General features: G+C 31.9%; 2 protein-coding genes across 6 annotated transcripts in view; one reads left to right on the forward strand and one right to left on the reverse strand.

Moving 5' to 3' along the window:
* LOC143063276 (FK506-binding protein 15-like) overlaps window positions 1-19666 on the reverse strand; it is a 44110-nt gene extending 24444 nt beyond the window's left edge. For both annotated transcript variants that reach the window (XM_076235325.1, XM_076235324.1), the window contains exons 1-12: window positions 19536-19666; window positions 16077-16174; window positions 14004-14070; window positions 13440-13509; window positions 12962-13036; window positions 12123-12221; window positions 10324-10479; window positions 9626-9694; window positions 6628-6771; window positions 5499-5633; window positions 1701-1832; window positions 1285-1462 (exon numbers count right to left, since the gene is read on the reverse strand). In XM_076235325.1, the coding sequence (XP_076091440.1) occupies window positions 1285-1462; window positions 1701-1832; window positions 5499-5633; window positions 6628-6771; window positions 9626-9694; window positions 10324-10479; window positions 12123-12221; window positions 12962-13036; window positions 13440-13509; window positions 14004-14070; window positions 16077-16174; window positions 19536-19588 (1276 nt within the window). In that variant the 5' untranslated portion in view covers window positions 19589-19666. The remainder of the gene's footprint in view (window positions 1-1284; window positions 1463-1700; window positions 1833-5498; window positions 5634-6627; window positions 6772-9625; window positions 9695-10323; window positions 10480-12122; window positions 12222-12961; window positions 13037-13439; window positions 13510-14003; window positions 14071-16076; window positions 16175-19535) is intronic.
* Window positions 19667-19850: 184 nt separating this feature from the next.
* Window positions 19851-21305, forward strand: part of LOC143063277 (high affinity copper uptake protein 1-like) — a 47716-nt gene continuing 46261 nt past the window's right edge. For 3 of the 4 annotated variants that reach the window (XM_076235326.1, XM_076235327.1, XM_076235328.1), the window contains exon 1: window positions 20131-20221. In XM_076235326.1, coding sequence (XP_076091441.1) covers window positions 20135-20221 — 87 coding nt within the window. In that variant the 5' untranslated portion in view covers window positions 20131-20134. Of the gene's footprint in view, window positions 20088-20130; window positions 20222-21305 lie in introns of those variants that run through there. The other variant, XM_076235329.1, reaches the window with a different exon arrangement.

The raw sequence follows: 21305 nt of genomic DNA on the forward strand, positions 1-21305 counted from the left end.
AAAAACAGCAAAATTTCCTTAAAACTAACAATTCAGGGTCAGCAACCCAACAACGGGTTGTCCGATTCATCTAAAAATTTCAAAGCAGATAAATGTTGACCTGATAAACAATTTTACCCCTGTCAGATTTGCTCTAAATGCTCTGGGTTTTGAGTTATAAGCCAAAAACTGCATTTTACCCCATGTTCTATTTTTAGCCATGGCGGCCATTTTGTTTGGATGGCCGGGTCACTGGACACATTTTTCAAACTACTAACCCAAAAGATGATTGTGGCCAAGTTTGGATTAATTTGGCCCAGTAGTTTCAGAGGAGAAGATTTTTGTAAAATATTACTAAGATTTACGAAAAATGGTTAAAAATTGACTATAAAGGGCAATAACTCCTAAAGGGGTCAACTGACCATTTCAGTCATGTTGACTTATTTGTAAATCTTACTTTGCTGAACATTATTGCTGTTTACTGTTTATCTCTATCTATAATAATATTCAAGATAATAACCAAAAACAGCAAAATTTCCTTAAAATTACTAATTCAGGGGCAGCAACCCAACAACGGGTTATCCAATTCATCTGATAATTTCAGGGCAGATAGATCTTCACCTGTTTAACAATTCTACCCCATGTCAGATTTGCTCTAAATGCTTTGGTTTTTGAGTTATGAGCCAAAAACTGCATTTTACCCCTATGTTCTATTTTTAGCCATGGCGGCCATCTTGGATGGTTGGCCGGGTCACCAGACACATTTTTTAAACTAGATACCCCAATGATGATTGTGGCCAAGTTTGGTTTAATTTGGCCCAGTAGTTTCAGAGAAGAAGATTTTTGTAAAAGTTAACGACGACGACGGACGACGTACGACGACGGACGCCGGACGCCAAGTGATGAGAAAAGCTCACGTGGCCTTTTAGGCCAGGTGAGCTAAAAAGTCATGTATATCAATCTTATCATACTTGAGGAAGTGTGCAACATGAGAAAATTGAATCAAATCTGACAGTCTTATTCTTGTGACTCTGAGAAGACAAATCATAAACTAAACAAAATTAAAAGGGTGTTACCTTTATCCAACCAAAACAGGTTAAAGATTTTAACAAATTGACCTAAGCGTTCTCAATTTGTGATTAATATGAGAAATCTTGCTATAAATCTAAGTAAAAATCCAATAACACTGGAACGACAAAATAAAAAAATGTGAACTCTTTTTAACACTAATTGAAAATATTTATAACAGATTCCTGGAATTATTTTCAAAGAATTCTTTTGTTTTTGTATGAAATAGGGACTTACTCTGAACAAATGCTGGTTGGGACATCCCTGGTTGCTGTTGTTGTATATACTGTTGAGGCATCGTTTGTACCATGGGCTGTGTTGGATGAGCATGGACAGGCTTTGGTTTTGTAAACTTTGGTTTGGTGGCATGATGTTGTGGTGGACTTTCTGCTATAGGCTGGGGAGATTGAGGTTCCTGAAATAAATAATATTTAATTTAACTTTGAAAAAATAATTTCGACATTATAACTTGAATCTGGTTTGGTAGCTGTCTAACTGTGGAAGTATTTCGTTTGTGGATATAAAAATTCATTCTATTTGTGACCTTTAACTGTTTATAGCCACGTCATTTTAACTCTAGTGGAAAGTGGTCTCAATGGCAATCAAACAACATATTTTTTGCAGGAATCAACAGTAACATAATTTGTACTTACAATAGACCCCTCCTCCTCCTCTCCACTGTCATCCTCTACCTCTACAGGTGTGGCCCCACCCATCATTGGTAATATAGGCTGACCCATCTTTGCCATCTTAGATATAAGTCTGGCTTTCCCAGATTTACTAGTCTAAAGGATGGAGAAAAAGTGAAGAATCAAAGAGCTGAAAGCTCTGAAGAAAAATGACGCCACTGTCTCTAATATTGGGATAGTTTTTATGCAAGTCTTGATTTTTACATACCTTAATTAGTTTAACAATGCAACATGTCTCGTAAGCATATAATTGATACTTGTATATGTGTGTGTGTGAAGTGAAGGTGACAACTGGCTGTTTTTTTTAAGATAAATGAATAGGTCAAGACTACCTGAATTTGTACAAATAAATACCGTAGAAAGGCTTGTATATTTCTCACTGGTACATAGTCTTAATCCGGGTCCGTTCGCGCCCCATTCACGTTTGCGCCCACTCATGTTCGCCCCCTTTCACTTTCACACCCTACATGTTCGCACCCAATCTTAATTGGTTTTGTGTTTAATAACTCTGTAAGCAAGTGTTTTCTTATAAGTATAATTGTTGTCATTGTCTCAAAATAAAGTGTTGAATAAATCTTAATCATGTTTTGGATAGGGTATTGTTAAAAATAATAATAATCCTTTCTAAATAAAGTGGTATTTTGTCAACGTTTTATTTTGTGTTGAATAACTCTTAATCATGTTTTGGTTAATGTATTGCTATAACTTTGTTTCATTGACTTGTTTCAAAATGAAGTGAGATTCTGACTATGTTTTTTTCTGTGTGTTGAATAAATTTTATCATGTTTTGGTTATAATAGTGGATTGCTATATTTTGGTTCCTATATTTTATTGCTTCGTTGTTTCAGATCAAAGGGACCAAGCTGTTAAAAACAATTATCTTTTGTGTTTTTCCTTTAAAATCTTCAATGTTTTACTCATACCAAGCTATAAATACATTCAGTATTTACACCAATTTAAAACAACAATCATGATTTTCCAATTATTCAACTTGAATTTAAATTAAAATTGGGCGCGAATGAGTAGAGTGCGAACGGACCTTGGGTGCGAACGTGTAGGGTGCGAAAGTGTATTGGGCGCGAACAGACCTGATACCACAGTCTGAACCCCCTTCTCCCACAAAATATTAAGTAAATAATCTTTTTGTTACTGTTATCAAAGGTCTAATGAAACTCAGGTAATTTCAAACATTTGTCAAAGAATTCTAGTCAAACCAGCACCTGGGTTAAATTGGCACCTGGACAAATCAGCACCTGGTTAAATCGACACCTGATATAGTCAATTCGTCACCCATGTTAAATATATATTTTTAACAGTATTTTAAGCAAAAAGAGTAAAAATAAGAAAGGGGTTGCCAGAATTTTTTCAGTATTTAAGCAAAAAGAGTTAAATACTAACTTTCACATTTTTGGGTGTTCATGTACATTTTGTATATATATTTATTTTTCTCAACTAAATGACTTTTTTGGTGTATTTTTAATGTAATATATATGAGTAGTCCAAATAATTATTACGTCTGGCAAGGCTTTTTTAATTTTATTCTGGGACACCTTCCTATGACCGCAAGGCTATGTTAATTATTTTCTGGGACGCCTTCCCCAGAAAAAAAATAAAATATCCTTGCCAGACGTCATAATTATTTGGACTAATACATGAGATATTGGATATTTTTATGCATTATTTTAACCAGTTGAGCATTTTACGGGATTTTTGGTTTAATGCTGTTTAAACTTTACTGGAAAAAAAAAACACCTTAAATTTGCTAATTATTTGGCATGAAAGTTTGATTTATGGCAGTGTCTGCGCGTACCCGCATGCGGGTACGAATAGTCAAATTGACATTTGTAGGCTGCACGTACCCACATCCGGTTTTATAATAAAATGCCATCGGATCGGGAATTAAACGTGCAATATGTATACAGAAATTATCGATAATATGGGGATTTTGAGTAGAACAACTGAATTAAGATTATGACAAATAATATTTTCGAATTGTATTTATTAGTTAATAATACATAATTTCACGTTTAATTCCCGATCCGATGTCATTTTATTATAAAACCGGATGTAGGTACGCGTAGCCTACGAACGGCAATTTTGCTATTCGTACCTGCATGCGGGTACGCGCAGACACTGCCTTGATTTATTGAAAGGGACTCATAGTTTTCCATTTTATTTTAATAATTGTCTAATTGTTAGAACAACAGTTGGGTAAGGGCTTCGTTGTTTACCTTTATACACAACAACATATTCACTTTGGTTTCCTTGTTTACCTAAATACACAACAACATATTCACTATGTACTTGGTAACAGTTATTAATTAATTGAATAGAAAATATTATAACAAATATTATTGGATGCCGAATTGACGTCAAATAGGTGCCGACCTGACTTGTGCGTTTCAATTCCTCTGCGATCGTTTGCGGTATTTTCTTGAGATAACCTATTTTCCATCATCAAAGAGAAAAAGAAACTGCTTGAAAATGATTCTGGAACGCTTCATGATTGTAAAAATAAGTTTAATTCACTCAAATAACAATTTTGAAACTTGCGATGTTTAAACAGGAAGTTTCAAAAGCACGTGTAAAAGAAGAAATTAACCGGTGAGAGTGGAAATCCGTACATGACAGATATCACTATAGTACGACTTTGAAAGTAAAACAGATCCATCCTTTTGTAAAACAGTCTTTAATATATCTATCACATTAATGTTTGAAGGGTCTTAAGCTTATTCAAACCATATAAGTCGGTATGAAACACCAAAACGGAATGAACAATAACCGATTACGTTTTGTAGTTTACAAATTCTAAACTGGTTCCCGTCAAACTAAAACACTTTGTTCGAGTGTAGTGGAATACAAGCAGAAACCAGTTAGTTTGTATAGTAAATATGAAACCGAGTGTAAACTGGTTCCTGGCTGATAACTACACAATGATCATGCATAATGATAACACAAGCAGATTCCAGTTTGTATGTAAAATAGTAAATACGAAACCAAGCGCGGTAGGCAGAGAAATGTAATGAAGTTCAGGTCGGCAGTAATGGAACAATGACTGCGTCATTTTCCAAAAAATTTAGGAACTAAATGTGTTTATTATAAAATGGCCAAACTAACTGTAAAATGTAAGTCAATTTTATGAATAAAATTGAGAATGGAAGCGGGGAAGAAATATTAACTAATCTGTAAAATGTATGCTGATAAATAATACATAAGTTGTAAAAATAATAAATAAATAAACCGCTTACAATTTCATTGTGAAGAGCCAACAGGAAAGTGATTATCTCAAAGTTTTGTTGAAAAATAGTTTTCAAAAATTCCAATAGTATATAAGAGCTTCTAGTTCTTAATGGTATTTGAAAGCAACTAGCAATAGGTAGAAAACATGTGTAGATGAAGTTATTCATAAGAATTTTTCAATGTTTTACCCTTGTATGAAAAAGTAAAGGAATACTTTATAAGAAATTAATTTGTTACCTTGGTGTAATAAGGGGTGAATGGAATTTTACATTGATTTTGAAAATGCATACACCCTTCAGCTGCACCTCAGAGTGTATGAATTCTCAATACCTGAGTAAAATTTTGTAAACCTAATTAATAATCTTCAAAGTGTAAACATAAGACAAGTACTTTTCATATCTCATTACATCTGAGAAAACATTAACTATTAATTAAATGCTTCACTGATGTTTTAACATTTATAACAATTGCTCTGTTTGCAAATCTTACTACAATATAAGCCATTTCTATTGGTATACTAACCGATGTACCCGACATCTGATCTGAGATGGACTTTGTTCTTTCTTTAACAGTATGCTCCTCCTGGTCATCAACATGGCTAGGTGTAGAATCTGGGACAGGAGATGGGCTGGGTGACACACCTTTAGCTCCTTTGATCTAAAAATTAAAATCATTTAATAATAATTTAATTTTGGATATAACACATCGTCTTATTGGCTGACATTGTTTTGTCTATCAGCTTATTGACATAATTTTGTCATGTGACTGACTCTTCATCAACATTTTTTCATGATTTACTCTGGATTAAAATGGAATTTAGAATTAAATTATAAGGAATGACTGTTATAGTTTTTCTGTCTATTTGAAATAACATAAAAATGTGGTTCACACTTAAAAATAACCCATGCACCACATTTTTTTAATGTTATTTCTTTGTAGACAGAAAAAATATTACAGTCATTCCTTAATTAAAAAAAATGTGTGTATATCATCAATGACAATGTATTATTTGTTTATATGTTTATCTTCTGTAATCCTTAGGTTAGAATCTTTTCTGTTATGATACATTTTTATCAGTCCCCCTACTGAATGGTCTACCAGTTAACTATAGTCCAAATGTTGAACTCATAATAGGATTTAATGAGTGGAACACCTCATGTAAATTTAAAGAGAATCTAATAAAAAATTAAGGTATTTTCCTTGAAACATGAATTAACATAGTATTCTCCCTCCTGATGAATGGTCTCCATTTTACATTTTTATGATTATCAAACTCCATTTTGAGGAAATCCTTATACAAATTTGATTTGACTAATAACAGGTAGATACTATAACAACTATGCCCAATGAAGTATGACTGACTAGCACTTTCATACATTATAAAGTGTTAAGAGATAATAGACTATAAATCTAAAGATCAAATAATCAGAGTGAAGTAATCAAGTCTAATATCTGGCATATAATAAAATGTAAAATACTAATAAATGAAATACGTAAAAATATACTCTATCACAACTATTCTGGTAATAATCAATTAAAAGTTTCTTGTGAAGGGAGCGCTAAAGTTAAATTCTGGCAACAACAAAGTGATCATCAATAAAAACCTTTTCAATTTAGTTTCATATATATAGAACCATATTTTCAAACTTACCCTCATAATGGTGATTTCAAATATAAGTGTAGAATTAGGCGGTATTTTACTTCCTGCTCCTTTGCTACCATATCCAAAAGAAGGGGGGACAATTAGAATTCTCTTGGTTCCTTTCTTCATACCAACAACACCTGTGTCCCAACCCTGTAATAAATAAAACAATTAAAATGATCTTTAAAGACAATAAGGAGCATAACAGAAAATGGTGAAACAATTTAATCCTGAAATATAACATGTAATCTAAATCATATAAGCTATGTCATGCATGAAATAAGATAAACTTTTATCACAGAGATATGTCTCGCTTTTTGGTAATTTTGATAATGTATATGTTGAAATTAAAATAGCAATACTTTAACATGCAAGTTTTGCAAATATTCAAAGTCAATGAACCATGACTGAAGGTACATGGCTAAACAATCTCCATGGGAATGAGATGTGCCAATCCTATTACAACTGCATACCAATTATCATTAACTTATCACCAGCGGTTCTCCATACACTGACCTAATCACAAATTAATAAAAGTTGGTACATGTAATACAACTGCATACCAAATACCATTGACTTATCATAAGTAATTCCCTTTAAACAAACCTAAACACAAACAATCTCCATGGTTATGAGATGTACCAATGCTAATACAACTGCATACCAAATATCATTGACCTACCACTAGTGATTCCCAATAAACTGACCTAATCATAAACTTATACATGAAAGCTAAGCAAAAGTTTCAAAGTCATTAGACCATGACTGAGGGGGAGGGGCCAAATTATCCCCACGGAAATGAGATATAAAACCATTAAAATGCTTATAACACTGCATACCAATTATCATTAACTTACCACTAGTGGTTCCCCATACAGGCATACACTGACCTAATTACAAACTAATACATGAAACTAAGCAAAACTTTCAAAGTCAATAGACCATGACTGAGGGGGCAGGGCAAAATAATCTCCATAGAAATGAGATATGCCAATGCTTATACAATTGATACTAATTATCATTAACTTACCACTAGTGATTCATCATAAACTAGACCTTATCACAAACTAATACATGATACCAAAACAAAAATTTCAAAGTCAATAGACCATAACTGAGATGGTGGGGCCAAATAATCTCTATGTGCCAATACTAATACAACTGCATACCAAATATCTTCAACTTGCCACTAATGGTTAACCATAAACTAGACCTCATCACAAACTAATACATGAAACTAAGCAAAAATTTCAGAGTAAATAGACCATGATTGAGGGGGTGGGGCACAATAATCTCCATGGAAATGAGATATGCCAATACTAATACAACTGCATATCAAATATCTTCAATTTATTCTATGACTCCAAGGACTTAGGAATATAACAGAAACGACTGAAATCCCAATTGAAACAGAAATAACCATGACATTGACAACAACGACGGATGCAGCAAGTGATGACTTATTCATCGTTAAGTCCGTGATCTATTTCTGTTGTTTATTGCTATGATTCATGTATCTTGTTTAGCTAGTTGCCTCTTGTTTAGGTGTTTCTCATGATTCAGTAAACTGTGACCTTTTAAGAACTCCTCTTTTTAAGAGGTGTTCTTGGTGATTCTTTTATACCCTGTATTTGTAGCTCTCTTGTTTAGGTGTCCTCTAGTATTCTTTTATACCCTGTATTTGTAGCTCTCTTGTTTAGGTGTTCTCTGGTGTTCTTTATACCCTGTATTTGTAACTTATTTCTTAACATACTCCTGGAGTGTTGACAAACTGACATTTAACATGACCTTCAGACATAGACATCCCTTTAAGATTGAAACAGAGAATCTAGTAAACCGAACATTATATCAATGAGTTTGCTGCTGACAACAAGATTATTTAATTTCTATTTTTTATTAATAAAACATATAAATAATTTGGCCCTTGGGAGTCAAGTACTCAGCAAAGGGAAATTTAGCTCCAGGCCCTGTCGACGACACTTGGTATAGATGGACCAAGCCCCATGGACATGGATACTCCGTCAACCAACCGGAACCAGATGAGTTCCTATAAGGGTATGAAGCGTTGCTCCATCTCATAGCAGGTGGCTACGATAAAGGGGGTTAGATTGACGGTGGAGAGAGAAATAAATGTAGATGTATTATATTTAATGACTTGGGGGAAATGAGAAATTAGACCAGTGGTCAATTTCGAAAGGGAGATTGAAATTGAAGAAAACCACTTGTTTGCTGAGACCGCTCCCATGTACAGTGAGTAGTTGAAGTTGATTAAAGGGAGGTGGGTGGGTATTTTGTAACTTTATGACAACTAATGTTTGACTTTCCCTGTCAGTACCAAAATCAAAATGACCAACTACCTAGCATCCTTGGGAAATTTGAGAATGTAATGTATCACTCCTTGCCTCATAACAAAATAAGGAGTGATCATGTAGTCAGAGGATTATCAGTACCACCTGTGCTACACCCATGCAGACTATGATGTGTCATTAAATAAACAGCGCTTATATTTACATAATATAAGCTTCTACTTAACACTAGTGATTCATCATAAACTAGACCTAATCACAATTTTATACATTGTTGACGCCATTGTTGTCCCCGTTGCCGCCGGAAACAGCATACCTATGTCTTGCTTTTTGACTCCGTCAAGCGAGACAAAAAAACGTGTATCTAAATATTCTTTTTATCAGAGAATTATGTTTATCATAATATTAGAATAATGGTGTTTCATAACTGACCTTACAGAGTACCTGAGACCATTCCCTTTTTATTTGGTTCATGTTCCTCAATCTTCAAGATCAAAGTTTTGTGCACTATTGTCTGCTTTTCATTTTTTCTTTTGGGAATGGTGTTGTCTTTATTTACTTATGGTTTATTATTGCCCCCTTTGTTTTTTTCCCCTTTTTCACAGGACTATACAAAGCATAGTGTCATTTGTTTTTGAACAGGCTGACTCAAGTGTATTGCTCTGTTATCTTGGATTTTTAATATACTGATATGTTCCTACCTTAATAACTTTTCCTTTTCCTGTCTGGAAACGAAACATTTTATCTGACTTAGCATTACTGTCAAATTCCTATAAAAACAGAAAAGAACAATTAATATTTTCATATCTTCTAATACAATGACAGTCATTGAAAACACATAAAAACTTAAAAGCAAACAATGCAATTTTAGAGGTTTTTAAAATTCTCCTCACAGCCAAGGTAATTTGTAAACATCTAGTTTACATAAACCTAAATTTTTCAGGCAATCAATAGCTCATATTTATGAGTACTGAGTACTGATATAAAAGATAACACAAACAAGAATGTGTCCCCAGTAAATGGATGCCCCACTCACACTATCTTTTTCTATGTTCAGTGGACCGTGAAATTGGGTTTTATTTATTTTATTTAAAATTAGAAAGATCATTTCATAAGGAACATGTGTACTAAGTTTCAAGTTGATTGGACTTCAACTTATCAAAAACTACCTTGACCAAAAACTTTAACCTGAAGCAGGACGAATAGATGTATGGACAGACGAACGAACAGACAGACGGACAAATGTACTATCGTAGGTGGGGCAGAAAAAGCTTGTCAAAATTAGATAATTTATATAATTAAAAGTTGAAGGATGCTACCAGATTTCAGCAATAAACTTATTAAAATGTCAACAATGTGAACACAGTTTAGTATAAAACACAAATAAATAATTAAGCACCTGTCCAAAAGTATTGTTGGTCAGTAACCAGCCTGTATATTTGACCTCCACTGATGAACCAGTCTCCACACTGGTACTACCTTCTCCTACATTCAAGTCTTGAGAAATAACTGTTTCCAGGGCAGATCCAGCACTCAGTGCTTTAGCAAGAGCAACCTGAAAATATAAGTGAAAATCTCTAGTCTATTTACATTTTTCACTGATTTTTAAGAAAGAAATGTAAGAAAGACATTCAAAGATTTATGAGAATAGCAATAATGTATAATGTTAATGAATAGATGTTCTGACAGCACATATGTAGTATGGAGAAAAAGTCAAATCTTTCATTAAAATTAGCAATTCTTCAAATATCCAATTCTTTCCTATGACAACTGATCTGACAATTGTTTTTCAGTTGATTAACTGTAGAAAAGTACACTAAATGATGACATATATGGATTGTAAAGGTGCTATGTGGATAAAATTATCAGGTTTCAAGAGCTAAATTCACTACAGTGCAAGGATCCAGAAATTTTTTCACCTAATTTCGGTCATTTTCATATAACTTAAAAGTTGGTGCCCCTTTTCAAAAAAAGATTGTCGTAATCTCATTACTGCATGAGTATGCTCATACTCGTAGCATCAACAAACTTGTTTCACTGTTGCATTGCATGTACTTCATGATTTATCCTACCATGTTCCTAAAATCGATCAAGAGCAATTAAGGGAAGGCAACAGTTTAAAAATAAAATGATTTTAAAAAGTAAAATACTCAAAACGATATTTTTTTTAGTCATCCCTTACGTTTCCTTCGATTCTAAAGTCAAAATTCAAATCGGATGTAATGCGATAATACTGAAACGAACAATTCCGGACTCATTTCCGGGATTAGTTTTGTTTATGAAATTCACAGGAAATCATCGGCTTTTTAATATTTTACCTTTAATAGTGTAAGAATATTAATGAAAATAGTTCAACTTGCTTTATTTAGCATGAAATCATTTTAAATTTACGATTTAGTGTCTAATCTGCGGAAGAGAATTTCAAGCATGCGTACATAGTAAACAAAGCATGTGTTTTAGTAGTGAAAAAATACTTTTTTTCTACGTAAATTAAATCAAGTTTTAATTTAATTTTAAATCATAAATAGACAACTGTCTTAGCTGAAAAGTAATTAAAATTAATGAAGACAGTTGGTATGGAATTTTAATTTCTTTATAATATTAGTTTGGAGTTTGTGATTAATAGCCAGATGTAAATTAAAAACACAGGTAAAGAGATTAGCGATCATTAGCCAATAGCTCTCCGAGGCATTAATGTATTTATAAGAAGGGCCCTCAGGATTATAACTTTACTGAAGTGGCAGTTTAATTACATAAAATCGATAACAAACAAAAATATGTTCAAAATGGCGATTTTGAAACTCGATCTCAATGAAATGACCAAAATTATTTCTGTTGAAAAATAAAATTTGACCTAAATCCCAAGTACAAGTTCAGGACAAAATACTTTCAGTTTAGGACAAGACTGGCAAATATGACCGTTTCCGGGCCCTTGCTGCAGTGGATACTATTTTTACAATAGGAAAAGTTAGCTGACAGTGTAATGGGAGATAATTTTGACAAAGTAGAATCCTGACTGTTTCAACATGAAAGATCAACAATTTCTATAAATATTCAAATTTAAACCACATGTTTGTTAAGATTAATTTCACATTTAATCTTTCTATGTTACAATTTTTCCTAACCAATATTCTATAGGGTAAAATATTTGGACAAATTATCTTTATTCTATAAATCACATCTATACTAAGTACTTACATTTTTAGCAAACAGTTGTACATTTTGTTCAGAATCAAAATTTAAGGACCATGTCAGTCTACTGTCATCATATATAATTGCATAGTTATTTGGCTGGACCTGCAAAATAAATGTCCTTATTTATATGTTTAATGCATTTATAGAACAATAACATATCAGTTACAGATATTATTTGTTTTAAACAAAAAAATGAGTGCCAAATTTTAATTTCTTCTGTTTCCTTTTTGTAAAAAAATCCTACTATTATTAAACTGACCTTGCTTAAATATGTCTGGTTGAGTAGTACCAAAACAAATTAAACCCTAACACTTGTCCAAGTCCTAAGTTTTGAACATCTTCAAGGATTATTAAAAGTCCTTCATAATTTGTGAATTTCGAGTTCTGTTTCTATCAAATTATTGAATGGGTGCATAGTTTGTCTATAATGGGACATGGGTGATTTAAAGCTTGCTATTTGATGTTATTTAGTGATAAGTAAGTTATTTGAAATGAAATGCTACTTTCTCTATCTGATCTGAGGTAACGAGTCGTAAATAAAATAACATAGTACAAAAGCAAACTTGATTTTGACTCATAATAGAAAATAGTTATCTGGCATAGAGAAAATGTATCCAACATAATCTTTAGGCCACACCAAATTATTTACAACACATGGAGAATCTGACAAATAATTTATAAATTTTGTTTGGCCTTACTGAAATTTATAGCAGCAATTTTATAATTGTCATATGGTTTATAAATAGACCATCAAGGTAAACCTAAAATACCCTTTAATAGAACAATGATTAACTCTTTGATTAAAATGGTTTCAAACTAATAAATGTATTAAAATTACTTACGGTAAATGTGAATGCTGTTGTTATTTTAGCATTGGTCACTTGCTGTTGCTTGGATACATACAACAAAATCCTGTACTGAAAATTAGACAACAAGAATTCAATTAAAGGAAACACTTGAAATGATTTGGCCAATTCATATAAATGTATCTGTTGGTTCATCAGAATCAAAATTCATTCAACCCAAAGCAAAATTCAGATTAAAACAAACTGCCACCAAAACAAATATTGTTTATTGATTTGTCATAAATAATACCATTGGCTTTCTTGTTTGAATTGATTCATATTTTGTCATGTTTGGACCTTCTTTTGCTGACTATACAGTATAGGTTTTCCTCATTGTTTGGACTAGTGGATTGTTGTTTCATTGGCAATCTACCACCTGTATCTATTTTTATAAACAGTTACAATATTTCAATTGACCAGGTATAGATTTACTTAATAGATGCTGTAAACAAAAATAACTGATTTTAATTCTTACGTCCAATGATGTATGGTTGGCCAGTATTGCAGCTCCCAGTTTACCTTGTGTAGCATACTTTCCATCAACACTGAAATTCAATTGTATAAAGATTTAAATGAATATACTTTTTTGGGGGGATTCATAATTCTCAATTCTCTGCAGATTGCATTTGTAGAACAGTAAATTGGTTAACTGTTCAAAACCTGTGATTATATTTACCTTGTGATGATTTTTGAACTACATATAAATAAATGCAAATGTATGATATTCTAACTTTATTTGAGGCTTTAATTTCACATCAATCCATGAAAATGTGTCCCCACAAAAAAATATATAAATCCACAGTTTTTGAATATAAAGTATCATATATATGAAAACTTTCATTTTTGATATTATATTACAAAATATATTTTTATATTGCAAAGGATGAAAATGTGTCATATGTCTTAAAGCTGGATTCTCAGAGATAACATTCCAAATATAACAAGAAATTTGATTAAGCAAAAAAAAAGAACTTTTTATTAGACCAAATATATGTATGCCAATGTTCTTTTGCAGTTAAGAATGGCTTTATATACTCACTATTTATAAGCATTTACTGCTGATGCAAACAATACACCAGGTGCCCCTTCGGTCTGTGGTGCTGGCTCTGAAACAAATAATGGAGAAATGCATTAACATAAAATTAGATGTGCTGGCTGAAATGGACTTGTAAGGGAAATAGATATCAATATCTTGAGATCATATTGACTTTGAAGAATACCTGTTTAAAATCAGAATTGAGGACAAGATATGTTTTTCATGTTTAAATTTGTCATAAAAATATTGATTATTCAACTTTTTTTTTTAAAATGTTGTGGGTAATAATTCGAAGCTAAGGCCTTAATTAAAATATTGTTTGTTTGCCCTTTTCCGATCATATGCTTTGAAACAGGGTAGGTAGGTAGGTAAAATATTTTATTTTTTTCCCCAAAAAAATAACTTGGCTCGGTATATTATTTGTCATGGGTAGGCAGGTAGGTATAATATTCTATTTTATAGATACTAACTCTGCATAATGTCATTTTTGTTCGTTTTGTTTTTGCAAATAAGTTTTCTGGGACTATTAGTTTTGAAAAAAAAAATATCACGTAGAATGTGAAGCTAATTCATATGCATTACCATTTTGTTTTCAAATATCAAAATATAGAGCTGTGCCGCATATCTTCAACGTTTATATGCCTGAAACTTTGAAGAGTTTGAACTTGCACTTATATTCTGTTCTACGTACGTACCTTGTACGCTTACCTTAAGGTTTTCTGTAAAAGATAACTTTATACTGGTAAGATATGTCCGGGCAGACATACATTACAAGAAGAAAAAGTCCCTAGACTGTTAAAAATTTCGTGTGTGCCTTTGTATCTAATAAAAATGCTACAAGACTTAAAACTCTTGACAATTGTCACGTATTTGACATCGCATTTATAAATGATCTGTATGGACAACTTGGCGATTTTACTGCCAGATATTCTCCACTTTACAGGGTTTTGTCACTTGATTCATGTCAGATATAAATAATATAGCGGCATCATTAACATTATCATCCTGATCTGCGGATCACAAAAGGCCATCCTTACATAGAATACAACGTCCGTTTACAAATTAGTTTGTACACACGTTGACAATTTTGTATAAAACGAACTTTTTTGTTAATAAAACCTGCTCTTTAAGTATAAAGGTACGAGCACCGTACGTCATATCATGATTTCAGGAAGAGTTCAACATCGATTTCAAACAAATGCTTTGAAACTTAAAATGAAAGTGTTCATGTCAAACGCTCAGGTGATACCAAACGGACTGGACCTTATAAGTTAAAGATAAAACCCGAGGATTCCGGTAAAAAAGTTTTGAGCGGGAAATACAAATATAAGTTTTTGGTAGGAACGAAAAAATAAAATAAAATAAAATCTTGCTGGTAAATCCAAATAAAAGATTTTCAGGCGGAACGAATTTATAGGGTCGGTCGGTAAAGGGCATTTGAAACAAACAATATTTTAATTTAAGCCTAATGTTAAAGAATGGTTCAATGGTGTCCATCTTGTTTATTTTTACGACTTCTCTGATTTTTTTTCAATAATCAGTAAACCCTTTTTTTTAATAGGGCTCTTCACGGTTAGTTTGGCCATATTGGATAGGGGCAGATTTTTTGAAAGAGGTGGAAATACATGTAGTATGAAAGTATGGAAAATTCTATGCAAGTTTCCAAGCAACTGCTCTGTTTTTATGATGTTTTCACGTATTTTTACCAGAATCATGAAAATCTGCCCCTATCCAATATGGCTGAACTAACTGTGAAGAACCCTATTTGAACATGTTACAATTTTGGAAGAAAACCAATTATCAGTTGATTGAAAAAGGATAGCTTACCTCAATTTTCTTATCAAAGTTGTTTAGTTTGTGGTTTGATAAGATTTTGTAATCATGTTTTTACCTTAAACATTATAAATATGTTTACAATCATTTTAGCAACCCTGTTTTATTCATAGTTTTATGTTTTTTTAATCTAACCATGTCATGTTAATAATTGAAAGTGGTGAATAAATATAGCTTTTGCAAAGAGCTGGCTAAAAAGAAATTGACTGAGGAAACCTTGCTAAAATGTAAACATCAAAATACCTTTTGGTCTTGGCTGTTTAGGTGCTGTATAAGTTAAAGATTCATTACCACCTTGGGAACTCTGCTTATCTATACCAAATAAATTTGCTAACCTTGATCTGAAAAAAATAGTAATTACATATTCAGTTTAATATTGCAAACTGTGAAATAAAATATTGATGATTGGTCTTGTTGTACATATAGCACAAATTGGATTCAATATGCATGATATACAGTAGATTCCGGTTATTTGCATAGCCTATTTGTCAGACAAAATTATGCAATAAAGCGGAGTATCATACTATGCTTATATCCGAAATGCCAAATGACAGAGTCAAATAACATCGATTGAACAGATCAGTAAAAGAAATCCCTGAAGAAAGATGAACGTCCACATACAATATACTGAACTGGAACTCCCCTTTTAAAAAGGGATGGATTGACTCTGCTTTCATTTTTTGAAAAATTCACAGGAGCCCTGTCAAAAGCGATGTGTAGTTGAACAGGCGTTCACAACAGTGAATTTCATCTGCATTTTTTCAATTTTAACCAAGTTAAACAACCAAGTTGATAAAACATTAATTTTCTTTTCCATTTTTGTAGAGAAATTCAAAGACAAAACAATTTATTTCTTAAGAAAAGAGGTGAAAGTATTTACCATGTTTACTTTACAGATAGGTGTTATGCTATTTCAATGAAACAACTTTATCATGTTTATAAAACATATATTTTCTTTATCTTACGGTAATTGTTACTGAAGATCCTACATTAGTGTACATCAAAATATTGCTTTTTAAAAGTCAATAACGCTTTCAGAAAAAAGAATTTGATTTTTGTCGATTATACTTCAACCCTAACATGGAGACTGATTACAATAAAGTACTGCCATCAAATAGGCCAATCTCTCACGAAATATTGCAAATGTAGACCCTTCAATCAACAGTATATGTACAACAACAAGAAAGTAATGAAATGTGAAGACAGTTGGAGGCATGAGAAACCCTGACAAATGTGCAAGACATTTCAGTCATGAAACCAGTCAGGCCTTGGTAATTTCAGTCCTTAATACTGTTTTCATAACGGTTCTATATCTATTGATTACAATAATAATCATGATAATAGGTGTCAAATGTAATTTTTCTGTGTATGTGATATAGACTTTTATAATAAATATAAGTATGATGATGAATACGGGAAATATATCAGCCTGCATTTTGGGGCCTGTTATATCTGGCTTTGCAGTATGAGTTTTGCTAGTCCACACAATTATGACATCTTGTTTGGCTATTTTAATTTTTAATATCAAACTTGATAAAATTTTACAGACCAGAATTTCCTGATAATATAAAAAGAATGTTTGTAAATTCTAGTCAATCAAATTTTAACAAGTTTGATTTTTGGTAAAATCCAGAAGTGACATATTTTTGATAATTCTGGGAAACCATTTTGAAATACATGTACAAGAAAAATATTTGCCCACTTCAAATGGAATCGTATCTTGTCATTTCTTTTGGATATTTCTGGAAATATTTCGCATCAATCGGTCTCACTAATTAGCGACAACAAGAATTTTAGCGACAACAAGCGTCAACAAGAATTATTTTAGCGACAACAAGCGACAAAGAAACTATTTAGCGACAAGAAAACATTTTTTTTAAATTAAAATTAATTATTGCAATAAATATTAAAAGAATATGCAAAAGAAAATAATTTTAGCGACAAGAAAGTTAAAATTGATAGAAAAAAATGAAACATTATTTACATAATATTTTATCATCTATTATGAATAACAGCCTGCAGTATTACGTTTAATTATTGTATTATGAGATTACTTTTCCTTGTGTTTTAGAACACATTATTTATCTTATAATTTGTTTTTTAAAACTCTTTTCGTGCAATATATATTAATTAAGCTCGCAAAATGAATTATTTGTGCATCATTGTCCTGAAAATGTTGACACAAATTGTGAAATACAAAGAACTGAAATCAAACAGGAGGAAAAGAAAATTGAAATGTGAATATTTTCATCTTTTTATTTGTTTATTGCCTCATTAAACGATATTTATCATGTTTATGCATATTGATTGAAGATGAAAGGAAATTAATGACAATCTTAAGTTTTCAACAGGTGTTCATTATTTACAATGATTGTATATTCTGGCGCGTGTAATTGTATAGTCTGACGTGTGTACAAAGTTGAAGGTGTTAATTGGATGTTATTGTAGCAATAAAACAGGGGACACGCGACTCGTTAATCTCATTTGATGTTCCACATGTTTGCTTATCAAAATAGGACCACCATGTACAAAATGTATAAATATTATGTTAGATAGGAATGTACATATTACTATATAATGACTAATAAAAATTTTAAAAAAAATAAAAAAAAAATAAAATATATGGACCCCAAGGTAGAACCACGTCCTCGTCGTGGGGTCTGGAAACACGCTTAAATAATAAAGATGGCAAAACGTGGGTGAGAGTTCTATAAATAAAGCATTGAATTGACATAAAAAGAATACACTTAGAGCATAGTATTAAGCAAATGAATCAAAATATTATATTCCATTATGCCCGCTCCATATATATCTCCATTCGTTTACTTTCATACTTTGACTTTGATGAAAACAGATACATACATTATCTTATACATATTCTTCATATTTAAAAATAAAAAAAAGAAGCTCAATCTCTTTCTTCTTCACAAATGTTAAATTTCTTCATCTACCAATATACTAATATAAACTTCACAATCTCTTTCTTCCTCACAAATGTTTCATTTCTTTGTCTAACTATATAATATCTGCTCGTATATTTAAAAAAAAACATTAAATACAAATTTCTTTATATCTAATAAAAAAAAATGTTTTCTTGTCGCTAAATAGTCTTTTTGTCGCTTGTTGTCGCTAAAATAATTCTTGTTGTCGCTTCTTGTCGCTTGTTGTCGCTAATTAGTGAGACCCGCATCAATAAACACAAAAAAGTCTTTTTAAGTAACTATGCAAAAATTACTAAGCAGCAATGAAGATTTCATGCCAAAATTGGGTCTCAGAGTTCTCCCAAAAATTCTCTCTCAAAGTCCAGACGGAAAAAAAGGCTTTGGTGTTTTGACGTTGTAGGAAGACGTCACAGAAAAAAGGAGATTTCTCACAAAAAAGGAAGACATCACAATTTAAAAAAAAAGAAGCTTTTCAAGACGTCATAATTATTTGGACATGGATTTTGCTCATTGTTGAGGGCCGTACTGTGACCTACATTTGTTAACTCCTGTGTCATGTGGTCTCTTGTGGAGAAATGCCTCAGTTGCTTTTACTTTTATAACATGGCCGAATTGACCAAGGTTATATCAACCAAGGCCGAACAGGCTCCTTTGCCGAAACGTCTTTTTTTCCCTGACTGATAGTCATAGAAATTATTTGACATGTTCTTCTTTTTTTCTTTGCATGCATATGCCCATATATTTTCTACATTCAACTAACTTAGACCCTCCGGACACAAAATCTTGATCGTCATCTTCAGCACTGAAAAACATGATGCATTACTAAACAATTATTTAGAAAACATAAAAATATTTTTTTTGGAACTGCCCTCCCGGAAGTCATATGAGACCGAGTAGAGTCAGGTGATTAATTGTTTTCGTATTTGATTTTCGAAAGAACAACCGATATAAAAAGATGTATTTTTTGAATTGAGAATAAACCGATATTATTAAAGTTTTTTTTAACTCATATATTTAATTATTTGATAAAAACTACACTTAAAGTTCGAAACAGGTTGAGGTTAGTTGTTTTATGTCACCTGTTGCACTCTTGGAACATATGTCGCATAATTGACATGTAGTGTTTTGGATGTTGGTAAAACTATAGTGTAGTTCCGAATCAGGAAATAAATAGTTCAAATTCTCAATGAAGAGTTGGTGTTTCCTCATAAGCAAATTTTAACCTTTCTGATTTTTAGCAACCCTCAGAACTTTGCTTATTCTTTCTTGGATCCCGGTTGAGAGTAAAACTTTGTATAGTAAACAACTTCAGGTACGTTTTGAAAGACTTAATTTGTATTATTTTTGGAATCAAGATCTATGTTTAAGCTAAAAACTTTTGTTTTAAAGATAGCCTGTCCAGTTATTGTACTGTCAGTGTTGATTTATTCAGGATTAGACTTTCATGTAAGCCATAATTTTAACCTGCACACATGTACATGTATACAATATTTAAACAGGGGATACATTAGCTGTGGAATGGTTCCACAGCTAGGTCTGCAAATAGTAAGAAAATAACATAAGAACCTTAGAGCTACGGTTCCGCAGCTAGGGAAACAATGTACATATGAACTATGCCCTCCAGAATTTTATTTAGATTGAATTGGTGCAAGGTTAGGACTGATTAGATTATGATGAAACCATATCAAGAACAAAAATGTTATCTTTAGTTTGACACTTATTGCTGGAATGTTCGGTTGGGTTAGGGACCAAATGAACATAACAGTATTATTTGTGTCTCTGATTTTGTTGTGGTATTGTTACATGTACTTTAATGCATTCAATATACAGTACAAATAACGCAAACAGGTTCCCAAACTCCCTACACCACGATTATTCTTGGTGTGACACCAGGTAACTCTGATATCCCTCCCTAAATTCTCCAGTGAAATTAGAGAGTATTCCCTCAGACTTCCTCTTAAATCCACTACCTTTTGTTAATTACAATGTACATGTTTATTAGCGACAAATCTCCCAGCACAGTGTCACACCAGGTAATTAATTGCCCAAATCCTTCTGATCTATGCCGGCACACAACAGTCAAGGTACAAAATGTATATGAAATTTCTTATGTAATTTAAAAATTGTATTTCCTGTCTATTTATAAACAGGTTATATATCTAATGCATATGGCTTGAAACAAATAAAAGATTTTAAAAAGGCAAATTGTTGTTAATTCTTTCAATTACATTGTACATTTAAATTTTTAAATTTTATATAAAAAAAAGAATACTTGATTTTGACCTCATTTATTTTTTCACCAGTAAATTTATTTAATTTTTTTTTTTTTACATTTAAGAGATATATATGTATACTTGTGTAAAAATAAATGGAAACTACTGCTGAATAAACATGATAAATGTGAGCAGTTTAAAGAAAATTACATGTCACAAAGTTTTGTACACAAATGAAAAAGGAAATATAATTCACCATTCGTTCTACAGCATTTTCTTTTTACGATTATCTAATTGCTCGAAAAAAATTAAAGATT

The sequence above is a fragment of the Mytilus galloprovincialis genome, chromosome 2 (assembly GCF_965363235.1).
Source record: "Mytilus galloprovincialis chromosome 2, xbMytGall1.hap1.1, whole genome shotgun sequence".
NCBI lineage: Eukaryota > Metazoa > Mollusca > Bivalvia > Mytilida > Mytilidae > Mytilus > Mytilus galloprovincialis.